The sequence below is a fragment of the Peromyscus californicus genome, unplaced genomic scaffold (genome assembly GCF_007827085.1).
Source record: "Peromyscus californicus insignis strain IS unplaced genomic scaffold, ASM782708v3 Scaffold_21__1_contigs__length_65335640, whole genome shotgun sequence".
In the NCBI taxonomy this organism is placed as follows: Eukaryota; Metazoa; Chordata; class Mammalia; order Rodentia; family Cricetidae; genus Peromyscus; species Peromyscus californicus.
In genome coordinates this window covers 11,709,075-11,729,224 of record NW_026294514.1, presented here as the reverse complement: position 1 = coordinate 11,729,224, position 20,150 = coordinate 11,709,075, and the positions used below count along the sequence as shown (strand labels likewise).

The window sequence follows — 20,150 nt, the reverse complement described above, 5'->3', positions numbered from 1 at the left end:
TACCACACAGCACAAGCATGCAAATGAGTGATAAGCCTTAATGCCAGACTGCTGGGTAGAAGGACCCTCCCTTCCCCGGTCTCTCTTAAACTAGAGAAGAAAAGTAATTTAAGAGCCTTCCTCCCACTCTGGGTTCTGCTCCTTATTACTGTGGAGACAAAGAATTATGGAGTTCCCTGGGTTGGACCCTGTTGGTGGCCCCTTAAGTGGCCTGGAGCTGGGGAGTTCTCCTTGTTCTTCACCAGCTTGAGTACGGAAGGGAGGGGGTCCATGCTGTCCGAAATCTCAGCAGTCTTCATCCCTTGGAATGAGGGGCTTGTGCCTCAAGGGAAGAACAGAATTTCTCTTATATGTGAGGGCCCATGTACTTGACCCATGGGCCCCATTTCCAACCCAACTCAAGTATTCCAGCCATTCTCGAGGCCAGGGCAGAACTAGTTAAAGACTTCAGCTCATCCACTTCTCAACTATTGCAGCTATCAACAGAGTCTCTTCTTTGGCTTGGGGACTACAAACGCAGCTAGAACATGTGTGGTTCTATAGTCCTAGGCCGGGAGGGTCAGCAGCTCTAGCTGCAAGAGACACCCCCAATTGTACAAGCGGCCCACCCCCAATTCCGTTCTCCACTGGAAGAATCCTTCCACTCTGTCCCCCTTCTACGCTCTGGGCTGGATGCAGGTGTCGCCGTTCACTCTTCACTCCCCACACCATTCTGTCCCCAGAAGTCTACTCCAGTAGAGAAATATCTCTCCTCCCCACTTCCACTGTGGCGGATTTAACCCTGAGCTCATTCAAAGTAGCTGCCTGTATTAGTTATTTACATCTTAGTTGCGCTGCTGGGATTCCTGGACTGTTATCCTCTATACTTTTTTTTTTTTTTTTTTTTTGCATTTTACAACAACTCCAATTCTGTTCCTAACTGGTAAAAAGTGGATTTTGTCCCTTGAATATAACAAAGGTGGCAAGTGGATCTTTCTAAAGGCTGAACTCAAAGGTGTCGTTCGGTAAACACACAAACCTCACCTAGGTCTCCAGTATAAACACTAGGGCTAGAATAGCCTTGCAGAGTTTTCCACTAACAGGATCATCGAACAGGTAAGGTGCTGACTTTCCTGACATGAAGCCCACTCAGCTACAAGGTCACGCAAACACCCCAGATCTAAACAACTGGTCCCAACCTATCACTTGGGCTGAGTTACCGGATATGTAGTGGGCTTACCTCTCTTAATTTGCAGAGTTCATGTTTGGATTCTACAACGACAAATAATTGACTGTACCATTTGAACTGCATTTTGGGAATGAGGTGTGAAGATTTAGTGTGTAGACTAACTCCAACACTTACCAGACTCCGGAGTTCCTCAAAACATAATCAATTTCAATAAAACCCCACAGGGACTCATTTATCTTCTTGGAATTTTGAAAAGGACATGAGTTAGAAAATCCTTTAAGTCTACAAATCTACAACACCAACTGTTGAGCTAGGAATATGTGGCTTTAGTTACTAAGTGTCTTTGCTAATTATGTCTTAGGTTGATGTCTTTCTCTGAAAGCACTAGTCAAGAAAATAACTGCATTTCAGGTTCACTACAAAAAAAATAGGACTTAGCCCTCCACCTCTTTTAAAGCAGCCCAAGAGAAGCAGCTTGAAATGGATGCCAACTGTCTTATCACACAGGCATAACATCTGGACATCTGACTAACATTCTTTTCTACACTTTTACTTCATCTTACATGCTCATTTAACAAGCTGAAAAAAATACAGAAAGCAAGGTGAAATCAAATATTTCAGAATAAAACAGAGCAAGACAAAAATCATTCTTTGTCTTGTGCACAAGATGGAGCCAACCTCTCTCAACGCCCTGCTGTATTTTCTTCCAGAAACATCCTGGGAAAACCAAGAGGGGGGTGGGGCAAGTTATCTCTGCAGATGCTGTCCTAGATGTTGCACACAAATTACTTGGGAATGGAAAGTGTAAGAGACTGCTGTGGTACCCGAAGGATCAGAAGCGCTGTCACATCTAAGCCAAGGCAGCCAGGCCTGGCCTTTCTTGCCCCTGGCTATCTGGCAGGTTTTATAGTTCCTTTGGCTCTCAGTGAAGAGGGGAGGGAGGGAGAAATGCATACCGGGACCCTCTACACAAGCATGCCACCATTGTCTCAGTAACACCCTGCTCTACATACCTCCACATTGGGAAGGCAAATAGACATTAAACTCTGAAAAGTAGACATTCTGAATCTCTTGCATACAGATGAACGGTGATGGATTTTTCTGATTTGAAAGGCATGTGTTCACAACTCATCTACTGATGAAGCGAAGCCTGGGGAATTTAGTCCTCCCAGATGTACTGTGGTCTTTCATGCTGCTGCTTCCTTCAGTATGGAATCTCCCCTTTTTTATCTGGCAAATTTCTAGGCTTCCTTCAAGACTCAGGTACCACCCCCCCGCCCCATGACCCCTTTCCTAAACAGCCAGCCAGGGCTTATTTCCTCCTGCTTCTTCACAGGGCCTCCACCTGCCCCTGTACCACACCACTTGTCCACAACGTCCACCGCATTGCCTGTTTCTGTCTGCGCCCACCAGACATGGCTTCTTAGGGGAAGCGGTTGGCCCTGTCCTTCAGTATCTGTAGCAGTATTCGCCAACTGTGGTGCGCAGACTCGGTTGCTCAGTGTAACTCACTGAATGCAGATTCCCGGGCCCTACACTTGTGGAATCAGCATCTCTGGGGAAGGGGAAGAGCTCAGATGCTCCTCATTTACAAACAAGTTTGAGAAGTGCCACCAAGAGCACAATCTTCTGCCTATGAGATGAATGGATGGAGAGAGAGAGAGAGAGAGAGAGAGAGAGAGAGAGAGAGAGAGAGAGAGAGAGCCAGACATGAAGAGATGGTGAACGGTCTTGGTGGCACATGTAGCCATTCAGAATCGGGAGTTCCTTTATTTCACTTCTCTCTTCACCCAAGGAATAGTAAAGTTGTGGCTAGATTCTCACACCCCGTCCCCGAGATCCAGCACTTTCTAAATGCCTCCAAGGCTGGAGGGTAACAAGGAAACACAGCATCTTCCAGACAGAGCAGGGCTAACACACACATAAACTCAGAGACACACAAGCTCTGCACAAGTTCAAACCAGACAAAACCCCAGCACTGAGACGGGGGAGTGGACATAAAGCCCCACCCCTAACCCAGAAGCTATTTACAGTTGATACCTGATGGGAGCGGGAGAATCGGTTTTCTCCAACAGACAGCCACTGGGTATATCGCCTCACTCCAGGGCAGGCCACATGCCCAGGAGTGATTGGCCAACACAGAATGGACTCCATTTTGCTTTCCTTTGGTGCACTTAATGTTTCGTCACATTTTTGTCTTATTGTTTTTGTTTGTTTTGATTTTCTTTCTTTTTGGAAAGAGAGAGAGAGAGAGAGAGAGAGAGAGAGAGAGAGAGAGAGAGAGAGAGAGGAGAGCAGAGCATGAGGGGGTGGGTAGGGAGGTAGAGGGGATCTTGGAGGGGAAAAATATGACTATAATATATTTTATGAAAGAAATTTTTAATTAAGGAGAGCTGAAGGGTAACTTCCCGCCAGTGTCTCGGGGTAGAGGAAAAGAATGTTCTTAAATGCTATGTTAGAGAATAGAGACTTAAGTGAGTGTCCATTGGGGAGCAGGCTAGTCATTTTCTGGAATGATCTGACAAGCTTACTGACTTACACAGAAATATTCATACGAGCCGTAGAGAGTGGTTAACTGTATCTCGGTTTCATAGCTGAGTCAATGTAAGAAACTCAATCGGCTTCTGAGCTAGAATATATAAAATGAAATTCAAACCCCATTCTGTCTAACTCCCCAACACATGCTTCCTAATTAAGTGGTTAATAAACCTTGGAGAGTGTGACTTTTATTAGAACATGGCTTTGTACGAGCCAAGAGTTTATAGCCGCTGAAATAAGAAAGCCGCACACATGGAAGGAATTCTCCCACTCCCACTTCCTGTGAAGTTTGCTGTATTATTGGTTGTTGCCTACCTGACGAACTGTCCAGAGTAACTCCTGAGTCCTACTCCCTACTAGTCTCATAGGTTAAAAAAAAAAAAAAAAAACACAAAGCAAAAAACTCTAAGACCCATTCTCAAATTATAATATAGAATAGCTCTCCTTCAATATGATAATGCATTTGCTATCTGTGACAATGCTTAAGGAATTCATCTTAGTTTTCCTCTCTCTCTCTCTCTTTTGGAGACAGGGTTCCCTTGTGTCGCCCTGGCTGTCCTCGAACTTGCTCTGTGGAGCACGCTGGCCTCAAACTCACAGAGATCCGCCTGCCTCTGCCTCCCGAGTGCTTGGATGAAAGGCGTGCGCCACCACTGTCAGGCTGTATTATATATTCTTGAAAGACCTACCCTACCGGGATATGTCGACAGAACACTTGGCTTAATGTCGCCTCCTATTTCCATTCTAAGACATCAAACAGTCACTTCTTTTCAGCAGCGTGTGACTAGCTAGTGGACTGGCAGCCTTCATCTGCTGAAAAGATTCAGACATCATCTTTTCAGACTTCAGAACAAAATCAGAAGCAATGCCGAGGCTGTCCTCCGCTCTTATGGAGGGTCTGCACTGCAAAGCAGCCCGCAGTGAAAGCCAAGCAGACTCCCAGGGCTGTGTGGCTGACATAACGTATGGAGGTAATCCACACCCAGGGGCCAGGAAGGCTATTAGTGTGAGGCGCTGTTTACGCCAGTTTCCTGGGACTGTACCTAAACCGAAAAGGCCAGTTCAGTACTTTTTGTATTTATCGGCCTGCTCTTCCTTCAACTGATTCATTCAGTCCCAGCAGTGGCCCGGGGGAGACATTGAATGCTGCGGAGAAAAACTGGAGGGCGGAAGAAAATAGGAAGAGGGAAGCTTCCACTGCCAAAGAGTGAGCTGCACTGATTTAGAGTGACATATATTCACAAACGAGGCAAGATCTGGAAGTGCACCGTGCCGCGGGGACTCGCCAGTCGCAAAGTCGCAGGAACCTTGAGTTCCTCCGCGTGATGCGGTATTTGCCCTTCTCACAGTTTCGGAATGAATCCTGGAGCCTACTCCTGCTTATTACATTGGTGTAGGGCGAGGAAAAGGAGTCATTTTGGGCAATTTGTCAGCTAGACGACAACAAAATCCATCCATATGGCCCTCTTGAGGCATAAATATATTTATTAGCCTCTTTTATTATTGTCTCCATGTATCCTTTGCAAGTGTGTGCTCATTCTCACACTGTGTTCTTTTAATATTCTCAAATAATATGGGCTATTGGATGTGGGGGAAGGAACAGGTTTATTTAATTTCCTTTGTACAGTGTCTTGTACAAGGCACAAACAGGTGGGCACCGAGAAAAACCATTTGATGAGAAAGAAAGGGATTTGTAAGAAAGTCTTGTTTGGATAGCTTTTGATGGTTCCGAAGATTGTCTTCACTTCCAGAGCGGAAAGACATAAAAGCCTTTTATTACATTTTAAAAATAAAAACATAATTCAAACTTCTGACTTTTATTAAAAAAAAAACCACCACAAACAAAAACTAAAAACCACATATCCCAATCTCTTGATTTTGTTCTTCCTTATGTGTTCAGGCTTAAAGCTGGCAAAATCTAGTAATTGTTTCTCACACTTCTTATAATTAAATAGGGAATTGAAAGCATTGTGCAATCATTATGTAGCCATGGCCAAATAGCTGAAAAGCCTCCTCAGGTCATTCTCATGCTAGAGACCCCATTATAGATACATCTTATTGAAAGGGACATGGAAAAGCATCAGTTTGTGACTGGACAATTATACTACACCAGGTGCCAGCACTCCAAGGCACACACTAGTCATGCTCACTATTTCTGCCACATTGGCTTTACAATGGGATTCCCACTCATTCCCCACGCCTCGATCAAGATCCTTCATGTGACTGAACTCAATGCCAAATCGACTTGTTGCCATCTGTTTTGTGATACAGATCAAATTCTAGGGTCATTTAAAAAAAAAAGAAAACAAAAAACAAATATGTGTCATTCCTATCAAAGTATATGTAGCTCCATAATGCTAAGGATTCTCCTAATTAAGGGAAGGTAATTAAATGACCAAGTATTTGCTCAACCACCACTGGACCATAAGCTATCCAAAAGGACCTTCTGCTTCCATGCAGTTCACACAGAACAAGGGCTTGCTCACAGTATGTCGCTGGCATTAGAGTGGCTGGACATGAGCCATGTACGCCTGGGAGCACCAAGCAATACTGCTGCCTGCCTGAAGCCAAGGAAGACTATCCCCCAACAGGTGCTTAATGGAACGATTCCCCACTGTACTTCTCTTTACACGCCTCAGATCTCTGTCCTAATCCTGGTCCTCACTGTGATATTTGGCTTTACTGTAAAACGAGGAAAAGACTCCGGTAGAGACAGAATGGCTAATGAGAGTGACTGCCTGTCGTTAGCTACAACCTTCAGTTCTTAATTTTTCCATTTCCTTCTAAGGACTGACTTGAATTCTATAATGAAAAACAGACCAGAAAAAGCAAAGCCTTCAATTTTCTATACTACAATATAATTGTTTTTTCTGATCTCAGGGAGGCAAAAATGTAATTTGACCTTTAAAACGTGTAGCTGGAAGGGTTATGTTTCGGGCAGTATGGGGAAAAAGATTTTCCTACCACTGATTGAGAAGGGAAGGCTCTGTGGTAAGAAAGCGATGGGAAAGAAAATCCCCCTTCCTGCATCCCCACTACTGGCCTTGGAGGATGGGGTGCCGGAAGTTAGATTCTCACAGTGCTGCAGAGTCTGTCTTTCCTTCAAGGAGGTACCTCAGAACATGCTGCATTCTCTTCCACTAGGGAATTCTCGGTAGTATCGACATCTTGGACCAAACATGTCCTTGTTATAGGAGAATGGGAAGAAAGGAAGGAAGACCGGTGGAGAGGCCGTACTGTGCATCCTTGGCTTGTTAGCAGTGCCCCTGGTCTCACCTCGTGCTACCAGAGGCTGGTGACACTCCCTCCCTGCAGCTGTGACAGTCAACATTATTGCCAGACCAACTGTCTCCCAGAGGGGAGAGATTCACCAGCTGAGAGACACCGTCTATGCTGGCTTCAGACGACTTACCATCCCTTCCACAAGATCCAGTGATTTTCAATTGTTACAAGACCCCAAAGAAAACCACCTGGATTTAAAACCCCACGAACAAGTTTTCATCATCCATTTATCTGTTGATGGACAATTAGGTTGGTCCCAATTTCTTGCTCTAGTGAATAAAGCAGCAATATGATTGGCAAATTCCTTCAATCACAACAATGAAAATTAGCCCTAGAGAAAAACGATGGATTTATAGAGTGGGTAGAAAAAGCCCCGAGTGAGTGTAGTTCTGAGTGACGCTGAGTTGGCCATGTCAAAGACCCCAGAGCCAAAGACCTATAGAGTAAGGGCGAACCCTTCCCTCCAGGAGGCGAGGCTCAGCGGGAAACGGCAAAGCCTTTCTATCTGGTCCATTCGTGGATGCCGACAGTGTGTGCAGAACATGTCCACCACAGCTTTCTCCCAGCCAGATGTTTACGGCACCAAGACTGTTCGCCTACAGAGATTGCTCCTATCTAGACTGGTTAAACCCGTCTCCTTGACCCGGCTGTACACTATACACCCTGCCTCCTTGTTTATCTGTATGCAATGGCCCCACCTCCCTGTTCAGCTCTATAGAACAAATATGCTGAGCTGCCAGGGTGCTGCGGGTTTCTCCGTCAGAGTCTAGCCCACCAGAGCCCGGCTTTTGGTCTGTTTATCTGTCTTTTCCTTCACTTCCTTGCCGCCCCAGTCAGGTTCACCCCTGGAGCCATGTTGGATGCACTAGACTTAGAATATATAATACCATTTGGGCGGTAGTGGCGCACGCCTTTAATCCCAGCACTCGGAAGGCAGAGCTAGGCAGATCTCTGTGAGTTCGAGGCCAGCCTGGGCTACAGAGTGAGATTTAGGACAGGCTCCAAAGCTACACAGAGAAACCCTGTCTCGAAAAACCAAAAACAAACAAACAACAACAAAGAATATATAATACCAAGCGAGCACACAAGCTCAGAAAGAAAAATACTGTGTGTTCCCCCTTACACACACACTAGCCGTAACACACACACGTACATATGTAAACAAGTGCACATATAGATACGGTATAACACGCAGGATGGAAAATGAGCATTAGGTGGTGAGGAAGGACCGTGGAGACAGCGCACACCCAAGTCATGAAAGAGGATACACAGTGAACTATTTTTCTAGTTCTAACTCTGTAGGGATTTTCTAGTGGTGGATTAACGTATAAAACTACAATCAATACTGAAAGAGCAAAATCCAATGTGAAGTTCCACAGCGTCTTCAGGATGCCAATTGCGAATGTGTCGAGGGTCACTGAGATGTAGGGTTAGATGCTAATTTCAGTGCGTGATGGATTTTATCTTAAGTTCTTTAGACCCAAGTTGTAAGGAAAACACCACCCCAAACAAACAGAGAAGACAAAATTGAATTCTGGGGCCACAGAAGTAAGTTTGGGTGTGATGCCTTTGTAAAGGGTGGCCGAAAAGCCGTAGGAGTGTTTAACTATTAGAGTGTGGTGTGGAAGCACATATTAGATCATAGGCACTCTCTCTCAGGAAATACTAAGCTACACACACACACAGACCTAAGGAGCGTGGAAAAACCAGATTCTCAGCATCGTGAGCAACACCTGGCACCACACAAAAGCAGTGCCAAGGTGGGAGGAGGGGATGAGCGTTTGGAGCTGGTGACCGGGAGGGCTGGTCACCAGCTCACAAGAGAGCTGTGCTGCATGATACACCTCCTGACATGACCTCAGACTGGACTGGCTCAGAGGATGCCCATCCCAATAATTTGACACTCTCTGGGTATCTGAGGAACAGCACTGGGGTAAGATATCACTGTGACTGGGTGATTCGGAAACACAAGCCTCACCGGTCACTTCCTGTTGGGAGGCCTCCTCAAGCTCACACCCCGAAAAGACCACTGGATTTAAAATGTCAAAGAGATGATATCTGCCTGGTGCATAGGGCCATCTGTCCGGCTAGGGCAAGCATGTGTGCACAAAGGCTTTGCTCAGATACCGGCAAGGCTTCAGCAGCAGGTAAGGGGGGTCGGGGGTGCAGGTAAAAGATAAATTCACCTGAAAATAGCTAGTTCTTCAACTTGGGATTCTCACACTAGAATTTATCTTTTGGTTAGGGGCCAGGATCACTAGAGAGCATTTGTTACATGCAATTATGTCACTTTGGGTGTGGAACACATCTTCACGAGGAGGATGGGGTCATGAACTATGGAAGATCAGCAAGTTTCAATGAATAGAAGGCGATGTGGAGACATCAAGAGCTCTGGCCTGAAGGGGGCGACAGGAGGAGCCCCTGGCTGTGAGGAAGGAATAGATAGGAAGGAGGAAAAAATGAACTGAAAGGTGGCAGAGAAAGGGGAAGTGGGCAAGGGCTGAGACTCCTGTCTCACCTCTGGATTTGGCCCCGGGCTACACCTAGCTCCTGTTGTGGTTTGAATATGAAAGGGTCTTCATAGGATCCCAGGTTTGAACACTTGGTTCTCTCCTGGTGGCACCATTTGGGGAGGCTCTGAAACTTTTCGGAGGTAGAACCTTGTGGGAGGAAGTAGGTCACTAGGGGTGGGCCCTGAAGTTATACAGCTTAGCCTACTTGCGGTCAGCTCTCTGCTTCCTGACGGCACATGTGACGTGACCCAGCCTCTTCATGGTCTTGCCACTGGGCCTTTCCCACTGGGATGGAGCGTATCCCTTCTTAACTGTGAACTTAAAACAAAGCGTTCATTCCTTAAGGTGCTCCTTGTGCTATTGGGCCGCAGCAATGAGAAAGGTAATGAATACAGCCCTTCTCCAGGGAAAAGTACACAAGACGTAGGGTCAGTGTGGCCCCTTGCTATGGAAATGTGTGCTTTGACTGCCTTTTTTTAATTTAAAGTAAAACAGCTTGAAGTGGTTGTCACCTCCATCCCTCAATCTCTATACCTCATCGCCACCTCCACCCACCCTGCCACTCGTACACACACTACTTTCCTGGCTCCAGACCAGCTTCCGTCTTCCTTAAGAGTGCTCTTAATTAGACGTTAAGTTGACAATAACACCTAACAGGATTTTTATAGCTCTATTTTGGGATACTTTCTCTCCCGGCATATGGCAGAAATATTGAGTGCTATTATACTTCCTCAATGTTTTTTCAATTTCATGTTTTATTGCTCATTTTTGAGTCTTCATAATCAACTTGGACACACAAACACTGGGTTTGTGAGGGGAAGCTAGACTAGTCGACACACAGAGCAATTAAATCTGGCAGCTACGATTCCAGAGGATGACTATTTTCCAGATGTGGTAGGAGGCCAGTCGTGCCGAGAAGCAGTCAGCTGTTTCACGTTAGTTCCTGATGTTACTTTTTATGCTCCTGTTGCCAAGTTTATCTTCTGTTCAGACGTAGTGGGAGAGGGTCATGCCGTCTTGGTTACTCACTCAGATCTTTCTCAGAAGGTGGGAATGCCCCATGGATGGCCACTTAGCCACGTGGGACTGTGTCCAGGTGAAACGCCAATGTTGTATTTTAGCTACTTAGTGGTTTTCTTTGGTAACTGTATTGGGCAAGTGTTCTTCACGGCCTGCTTGGGAAGGGTGAATACACAGCTCATTTGGCCCTGGTGTGTCCTCTGTAAGGCCGGAGGATGTACAGCAACCACCTTCTTCTAGCTTCTGGAAGTCACCATTCCCATGAACTTCATCAGGAGTTTTGGTGGGATGCACTCAAGCAGGACGTGTGTCCTCAAGTTGGCAATTGGAGGCAAAGTGAAATCTGTTTTCCTGTCTTTTTTAAATGTTTTATATTAGATGTATTTTTTATACATTTATTTATTTCTAAAGGACCCGCTACTGAGTACTTGGGAGTTAGGAGGACTGGGTGATCCAAATAAGGACCAGAAGATGGACTTAGGGGTAGGATCACTAACTCATGCCACTGAGGGTCATACGAGTTAATTACTGTTCTAGAATGAGCAGTTTCTTCAGAAAGCCAGAGGACGTGGTCCATGCGTTCCAAGTCTACAACCTCCCTCTGGTTGAGCCCAAGGTTTGCCTGTATTTAAACTGGTGGTACTAGGCACACAACTCCCTCTACTGCCTACTGAACGTGACCCAGCCATCAGTAGGGAAACTTCTTTCCCAAGTCTTCTGGAGCCTGATATTTTCCTGAGTACCACAATTCCTAAAATTCATCCTTCCCTTTCCCTTAGGAGGCAAGAGGAGGCTCTGTCTTAGGTCATCACTGTGCTGCCTGGGCCAAAGGCTTGTCTGGAGCAGAAGCCAAGTTTTCCACTTGGCAGAAATGCATGTAAATGGCTATGTTTAAACGTTAATTTGGTTTTATTTTTAAAGTTAGCACACATTGCCGGGCGGTGGTGGCTCACGCCTTTAATCCCAGCACTCGGGAGGCAGAGCCAGGCGGATCTCTGTGAGTTCGAGGCCAGCCTGGGCTACCAAGTGAGTTCCAGGAAAGGCGCAAAGCTACACAGAGAAACCCTGTCTCGAAAAACCAAAAAAAAAAAAAAAAAAAAAAAAAAAAGTTAGCACACATTGTTGTGGGATGGTTTTTATTAAGGGTTAGGTCAGAAAAGGAGTGTTGGGGTTTACTTGGTAGCCGCCCCATATAGCAAAGGGTTGAACTACATGCTTTCTTCTTTTGATTTGGAAGGCAAGTGTCCTTTTGTCTTGTGGGGGACTTTTTAGCATGGCAGGGCTCATTCAGAACTCATCTTCCCACCAGGTTAAAGTGGAAGGGGAATCCGGAACACAGAAATCACACCCAACTTCCATGGCCACTGGCTTTCCTGCTGCACACTTCCACCAGTTGAGGAGTCAAAAGCTCCAAGAATCCGTTGTAAATCTCCAGCGGTCTTGTGACCCGTGTGCTATTCATTTTACTAATACACAAAACGAAGTAAATAAAAAGCCGTCATAGCAGCGAGAGGAGAGGCAATTTGAGGTCACCGATCCACTTGGTCAGCTAGCGCCTGAGTCACTCACATGGAAGTCATCACAAGGGGTCCTCAGAGGAAGCACTTACTCGACAGTGCCAGCCAGATGGACAGGGCACAGAACTGCCCCCCAGGCTGAGGACTAATCCCCCAAGACCAAGGCTGGCAAATGGCAGACCCCAGGAGCCAACCTTGTCCCATGTCTTTCTGCATTGTCCAAGGTTGCTTTTAGAAACGCAAGCAGAGGGGGATGACCATGAGCTTGGAATGCTTAACAAATTTACTAGCTGGTCCTTTCCAGCTAACCTCTGTTGTCTCTGGCTCTAGACACTTGTTGGGCAGACTTACAAGCAACAGGACAACTGACTTAAGGAGAGATTGGAAAAATCATAATTAGAAATGACTAAGAATTCTGATCTTCGATAGTACAGCATCTCTGCTGTGCTTAAGTAATCACATGAGTTCTGGGAGTTGCTTTGAACAATTTAGCTACATTCTGATCCAGAGGAAAGTTCCATGGATACCATGGCTGGATGAGGGTAGAGGGTTGCTCATCTCAGAAGACCTGTAAGGTCTGAGTGGTGACTGAAGGAGACAGTTTCCTGTCAAGTTCCCGGTGTCTCCTGTACCCTTGGGATCTTGTACATAGCAGATGGCTTAAAATTCATGAATTTTAGATTAAGTTAGTCTGAAGTTTAATACTTAGTTTTTACAACTCCACAGCTTCTGTTAAAAAGCGCATCAGGCCGGGCGGTGGTGGAGCATACCTTTAATCCCAGCACTCGGGAGGCAGAGCCAGGCGGATCTCTGTGAGTTCGAGGCCAGCCTGGACTACCAAGTGAGTTCCAGGAAAGGCGCAAAGCTACACAGAGAAACCCTGTCTCGAAAAACCAAAAAAAAAAAAAAAAAAAAAAAAAAAAAAGCGCATCAGTGTCAAAGCAAGGACTTGGCATGGAAAAATATGTAAAAAATGCATAAAATTCTGGTATCAAGGGAGGCCAAGGAGATATGGGGGATAATTCCATGACCCTGGGTACCACGGTTGGGTGGTTTCATTCGGTGGGAGCACCTGTATTTTGGCCTGGATAACTGTGGCTCTTCAATTTTCACTTTATGGAGTTGTTGGGACTCATCCTACAGCCAACACTGTGAGAAGCCTTGGACTTTGAACAGACAGGGAGTGGGAAGACCGCTTCTCTTGCCACGTTGGCGGTTGTTCTACAGAGACTTACACGTGACCAAAACCAGCCAATGGAAATTAGCCATTGCATTTTTTTTTTTTCTTGCTGGAATTACGGCCTAGTCTCAGGGGCTAAGACTTAATGGAGAAGCCCAGAAGCGGCGAAATCTGCTGCCACAGAGCCACAGAGGTGTCTGTCGAAGAATGAGGTAAAAAATAAGCAAAACTGGGAGACTGTGGGAGATACTGCAAAAGAAAGAATGGAGGAAGAGAGTGAGGAAAGAGGCAGGAAGGAGGAGAGAGACTGGATCCTGATGGTACGAGAGTACAATTTGACTTAGAAGTAGATTTACCTGAATCTGAACGGAGCTTCTGGAATATATATATATAAATATATATATATATAAATATATATATATATATAAAATATATATAAATATATATATGTGTGTGTGTGTACATATACATACATACACACACACACACACACACACATATATATACACACACATATATCAGCTATGAGCTTCTCTTTTATCTTTAGTATGGCTTTTTTCATTGGAAATGGAATCTTAATTGAGATTTTTTTCCCATGATAATAACAATCTATATAATAATAAATATTTCACATAAGTAAACATCCAGGACTTAGAGAGAGCGTTTTTTCATTAAAACCAGCTGAAGGGAGGGTAGGGGCAGCATCTAAACCACATCAGGGGACCACTTTATTATTTTTTTGAAAGGAAGAAAACAGGCTGATTGAGTACACCGTGAAGGGCAGCGAGCTGGGCGGTAATGAGCACCACGGTGGTGGTGGCTGATGCTGATTGTCAACATGACAGGCTCTAGAATGGCCGAGGAGGCCAGCTTCCGGCCACACCAGCGAGATATTACCTAGATCGGATGAACTGCGGTGGGAAAGGCCCACTGTATCTGCGGTCGGTGGGCTGGAGTCCTGAATATGAATAAAAAGAAGCAAAGCAAGCTGGGAAGCAGCACCCACTCATCGGCTCTGCTTCCCGAATACGGATGCAAGGTGGCCAGCGGCTTCTGGCTCCTGCCACCTGCCGCCATAGCCATGAGCTCCTGCTACGGTGGCCTGCACCCTCAAACTGGGAGCCAAAGTACACCCTTCCTTCCTCAGGTCCTTTTATCACAGCTGATATAACCCCTACTGCCTACGTCAAGAACGGAGCTCTATCACGGAATAAGATGTTTCTTTTTTGCTAGGGGAATTTAATGATAATGATGGGAATATTTTTGATTTTTTTCGAAGATCTCTCATGTGATTAGCCTTTCATGGATGTCAATACCATTTAAGCACCCCGCCCCCCTGATAAGTTTTAGTCCATATCCTTGATATGCTATTAGACCAACTTCAATCTTCCGTGAATTACGATGTCTATCAGAGTTGTTCTTATTCAAATACTTTTTCTTTTTCATTCCCAAGATCTGTTTTCCTGCCTGCAGAACTTTAAAAACGACAGCCAGAGAGCTGTTCTGTGATGTTTATGCATGAAATAAACCACCTTTTCCGTCTGATGTTGTTTCCCCGGCCACGGGAGCAGCCCAGCCTCGGTGAATTTACAGGTGTGGGTCGAACTACTCACCAGTTGTGTAGTTCAGCAAAAGCTGCTTTGATCTTCTTCACAGAACTGTCCACTTCCTCTTTGATCATGACGCGGTATCTGGTCAGAGAAACAGTGCAGCGCTGCAGATCCTTCACCGATTTCTCGATATTTGGGCCTAAAATTGATGCCAAGAAAAAAAAAATGATTAGCGTCACCACTTCGTCTTTTATTTATGAGCTTAAAAAAAAAATGAGGCAAGTCATCCACCCCAAACAGACCTTTCTTTTGTGTTCTGGAGGAAACACCTTGCTAAGAGGGAATGGTCTGTTTGGCTCTCTAGAATGCCTTCACCCAGGGGGGCTCTGGCTGTGCCACGTAGGGGACACCTGTCATTTTGCTCTTCGGGAAGTGTCATGAACTGCAGTGTCTTCCGATCTAAAGGCCATTAGTGCGGCCGGCTCCCGCTGTGAACACCACTGCATGTGACTCAGAGCCGAGAGAGATTTTGGAGCAGGAAAATGACATAGAGACGGGACGAAGTACAAATGGGCTAGAGAGGCCGGGGCGTGAGGGCCAGGTAGGTATGCTGGCTCCCGACCAGCGTCCTGAGCCAGGCCTGGAAACAGCAAGAGCGTGAAAGCAGCTCTTTGGGGGACCATCTTCCCGGGTTTCCTGTAACTTGTACTGGGGTGGAGAGCCTGCATGGCCAACAGACTGGTCTTATCTCACCAGGAGCATGCTTCTTCAAAGAAAGAACTCTCCCTCAAGAAATTGGCACCAGTGTGCCCAGCCAAAGCCAAGGAAATCAAACACAACTGAGGCTGGGTCAGAAGGACATTATTTAGTCTTGGAATCTGAAAGGAAGTGACTTGGCTGTTTCATTTGTAAGGCTAGTTACGAGTCAAAGACACTAAGGTTTGAAAAATGGAAATCTAGTGTGTCAAACAGAAAATCCTTTCCATGTTAGATTGCCTGAAAGTTCTAATACAGAACTGAGTTCCCACAGGGAAGACCATCCCTCAAGGAGGACCTATCAGGCTCTAGATTCATCTTCATCCACACAGGCCTGAATTTCATTTGCCTGGGAGGCACTAATCTGTCCCGCACTTATACTGCTTCCTAAGTGACTGAGATAAACGACCACTCCTCCATCCACAATGGGGGCAGAGAAGGGGATGAAGTCCACCTCCGTAGTCCTAGACCTCTGAGACTGACAAGGGAAGGACTACATCTGCCTTTCCATTTTCCATCCAAGTGGATCATAGGGGGAAAAAATGAAGAAGAAATTCAATTGCATGGATGACCCCCTTTGCTAAGCAGCATTTTTCTGGAAAGTTCTGCCATCCTGGCACTTTAATGTGTGTGCAGAATATGTTGAATCATCTGTGCAAAAGAAATCACTTTACCTCTTTTCTTTGCCAGCTCATCTGGCTTTATTTCAAGATGAGCTGCGGGGGCATTGGACTTAACAGGAGATGTTTTTGCCTTGGGTTTGCTTGGGTTACAAGGCTGCCCCGCTGACCACTGTAGACCATCTGACCTCTCTGATGGTCCATGAATAGGTTTGGGGTTCCCATCTAAGGACATTTTCTGCTGCAGTAGTCTGTTGCCTTCTGTAAGAGAACACCAAATAATGACTGTGAAGGGATAAGGTAAAAACACTGGCGGCAAAGTGATGGGGAATGGCAAGATTTCTGGTCTTGTTTACAGGCTGGCAATAATGCCTTTCACTGCAAAACACTGAAGGAACCGTTTTATAGAATTCCCAGAAGAGTTGAGGTCACACCAGAAAGGGCCTTGGATTTAGAGTCAGAAGGCCTGGGTTTGTGTGGGGGCTCCGGTAACTGCTTGCAGAGAGATGAAGATAAGCTATTTCATATCTCCAAGCCCTACTTGGAACTATCTAGCAAGGTTATTATTAACAGGCTTGCAAGAGATAAGTATGATTACCCATCTCCCTCTTTCCCCCTATTCCAGTAAAAGCTTAGGCATCTTTCAGTGTGATATTGAAGTCGTAAAAAGGCAACCCCCCATCTCCATTAATGCTTTGTGGTAGTTCATTCTGAATTAACGAAGGCAATTGGAGATGGGGCAAGAATGAAGTGACAACAGGTAATATGATCATTTCATCTAATTTATGGAGGGATTAAATCAGGAAACACCATGGTAATATCAACTATATTTAAAATCCAAGAGTTAGATTCTCTCTAGAGCCTTAATAGATGTGGCCATAAATTAGCAGCACACTGCTTTTGGCAACTCTTAAAGGTAGGTTCCTATGTAGTTATTGCTGGTGTGAATTAAATGGCATTGAAGGGCCTAGAAAGGAAATGTATCACTCTTTAGATTTTACCACAGGGAATTCCTTATGAAAAAACGGTGGCCAGTGTGCTGCTAAAGGCCAGGTTCATGGAGAAAGCTGTGGTTAGTGCAAAAAGTGCATTCTGGCTTAGAAGACTCCAAATTCTGAGATTCCCTGTACCTTGGACAACCTTGCAGGAATGTTTTCATCCACGTAGCTGGCTGTGGCTCATATGCATACAGAGTGGCATCCTCTCTTTGAAGCCGGCCCCTGCCTCCCTTTCTCAGGCAGTTACCCACCCCCTGCTTCTCCCTGCCCCTTGCTGCCTTCATACATTACATTTAACATAAGGTACCTGTCTCTCGCCATTGCCTTGCTGAGGCTGTGACCTCCTAGAGGGCAGACACTGAGTCTGATTCACTTTCTAAGCTCCAGTCCTTGTGTCTGGTTCAATAGCTTTCTGCGGAACTATGATTGAGTTAAAGTATACTTAAAATGATTTCAGAGGGAAAAAAAAGAAAGGAACGAGGCACACCTTTCCCGACACTGTCACAAACATTACAGAGACTAGGGGAACGTGTGAGAAAACGTTATCTGAGTCCTAGACAATTTGATTTCAGACATTAGCTCACTTATGATAAATATAATTTGACTCTAGTAGAATCCATCATTCATAACCTCTACATCAAGGAGCATTCCTGCACAATGAAAACTTTACCGGAAGGGAAATTACGGTATACAATGAAAGCGCCAGCATAGGTAGTGAAGAGCCAGTAAACACTTGGATAGCATTTGTTGCAGTCACAGAATCGACTGAGACGGTGATGTGTAATTTCATCCTTAGTTACATTATCATAGAACCTCACTGTATGAATGACAGCGGTTGTCAAACTTCAGTGTGAAGTGACTCTGCTCTGGTACTGACTGTTCACACAGCAAGTTCCTGAGGACCGTCTCCAGAGACTCAAGTCTGGAGTGGGCCCAGCATTCTGCACCCCAGGTGGTTCTGAAGGAGCAGAGATGGGTAGACCCACTCGATGACGAATTCATAAACATTGGTGTTGAAACAATGACCAAACCCACACTGGTTCCAACTCACACCTTTCCTAAATCACAGCTGAAATTCGGTCTTGGTGAGTGATTATAAATTCAGAATTCTAAATTCAGCATAGCAGGGTAAATTAGTTGCAGTCTTGGAAATATGGGGATGGATAGCCTAATGGAAATAATGACCTTAGGTAGAAGAACAAAAATTATTCTGTTAAGATGCAAATGAATTTTAAACAGGAGACAAGCGTGTAAATAAACATGAGCTCATTAACCTGGAGCTAAAAATATTTTGTTTGTGCGTCAGAGAATAATATGTGGGATATTGATTCAGTTCACCACTCATTTTACAGATATTTATTGAGAAATTTGAATAGCAATATTTTTGCCTTCTGGAAAATCATTATTGGGGGAATCAATACACCAGGAGTATTTACAGTTCCCAGAGACCACTTGGATCTATCTGCACACTGGCTAGGTAGATTTGTCTATAAATATGGCAAAACTCTGGGATTCTCTCAGGGAGTTATACAACCACAGCAGAATGATGTTCATTTTGACCACAAGTCCTGGATTTCTAGGAATACAATAATGGAAGTTATTTCCCAGACACAGTGATTTTCCTTGAGCATCAGATACACCATCAGGTCTCTCTCTGGAGTCCAGCTTTAAAATTCAACAAACCGGAGTTGATTCACACATGTACACTGTCAATTAGGTAGGCATTCCCCACATGTGGCTACTGAATAGCTAAAATGTGGCTTATCCAAATTGAGATAAGTCCTATAGGAAGCACATCTTGGCACAGTATCTTTTTCTTATGTGAACTGGTGTGAGGGTGTCAGATCCTCTGGAGCTGGAGTTATAGAGAGTTGTGAGCTGCTGGGAATTGGACCTGGGTCCTATGGAAGAGCAGCCAGTGCTCCCAACTGCTGAGCCATCTCTCCAGCCCCCTGTACAGTATCTTTACAAGATCCTTTAATAAATATAAAAATATTGAGACTGGAGGGTATTGCTCAGTGATACAGCACTTGCCCGGAATCTGCAAGGCCCTAGGTTGGATCTTCAGCATTGCAAAAAGTAAATAAATATTGATTACATGTTAAAATCATATTTTAGATATATTAATTTAGATAATATATTACCCAAGTGAAATCACCCTATGCCTTTTAATGGGGCTATTAGAAAATATAAAATTACATACGTGCTTACATTGCATTTCTATTGGCTGACACTGGTATAAAATGTAGGAAGCATGAGATGGATAGTTTACAGTGTTCAGCCACTACTAATCTGTATTCTACTATGAGAGGGCATTTATTTCAGTCTGTACTTTCTACGCGTGAAAGTGGTGACAGAGCAATACATGTCTTGCTTATCATCATCTGCTTGATATCTACTGCTACATGACAAACACTGAATGAGTGAATGAAACGTACACAACAGTGAGCCAGCATTACTTCAGGGCTTCGCACAGCTGGGGTCATTCCAGTGACAGGGTACCTGGTCAGAGAGGAGTCTCTGTGACTTTAACATTCATCGAGGACTTGAGCCACAGCTGTGACGTCTTGGAAAGAAATGTTATCGCTGGAAAGAGCCAATTTGCTAAGATTTCAGTAAAAATTGTTCATATTTTTACTTAATTCTTTCTCAGGTATTTATCTTAACAATGACTCCCAGAGCCAGGCGGTGGTGGCGCATGCCTGTCATCCCAGCACTGGGGAGGCAGAGGCAGGTGGATCTCTGTGAGTTCGAGGCCAGCCTGGTCTACAGAGCTAGTCCAGGACAGGCTCCAAAACTACACAGAGAAACCCTATCTCGAAAAACCAAAAAAAAAAAAAAAAAAAAGGCTCCCAGAAACTTCTGTGGTTTTGAACTTCATAATTACCAGAACCCCTTTTAAACTGAAAATACTTAGCATATCTTAATAGAGCTGGTGTATGACTTAGCTTTCTGATTCAAGTAGACTCAACAGACAACTTCACATGGAGTGCCCTGATGTGTTAGCT

At 44.9% G+C, this 20,150-nt stretch overlaps 1 protein-coding gene across 9 annotated transcripts in view; it reads right to left on the bottom strand.

Moving 5' to 3' along the window:
* The window catches only part of Spats2l (spermatogenesis associated serine rich 2 like), a 172,999-nt gene that overhangs the window by 26,061 nt on the left and 126,788 nt on the right, over positions 1-20,150 (bottom strand). For 8 of the 9 annotated variants that reach the window (XM_052749492.1, XM_052749494.1, XM_052749499.1 and 5 more), the window contains 2 exons: positions 16,199-16,405; positions 14,832-14,967 (listed from right to left, as the gene is read on the bottom strand). In XM_052749492.1, the coding sequence (XP_052605452.1) occupies positions 14,832-14,967; positions 16,199-16,405 (343 nt within the window). The remainder of the gene's footprint in view (positions 1-14,831; positions 14,968-16,198; positions 16,406-20,150) is intronic. The other variant, XM_052749497.1, reaches the window with a different exon arrangement.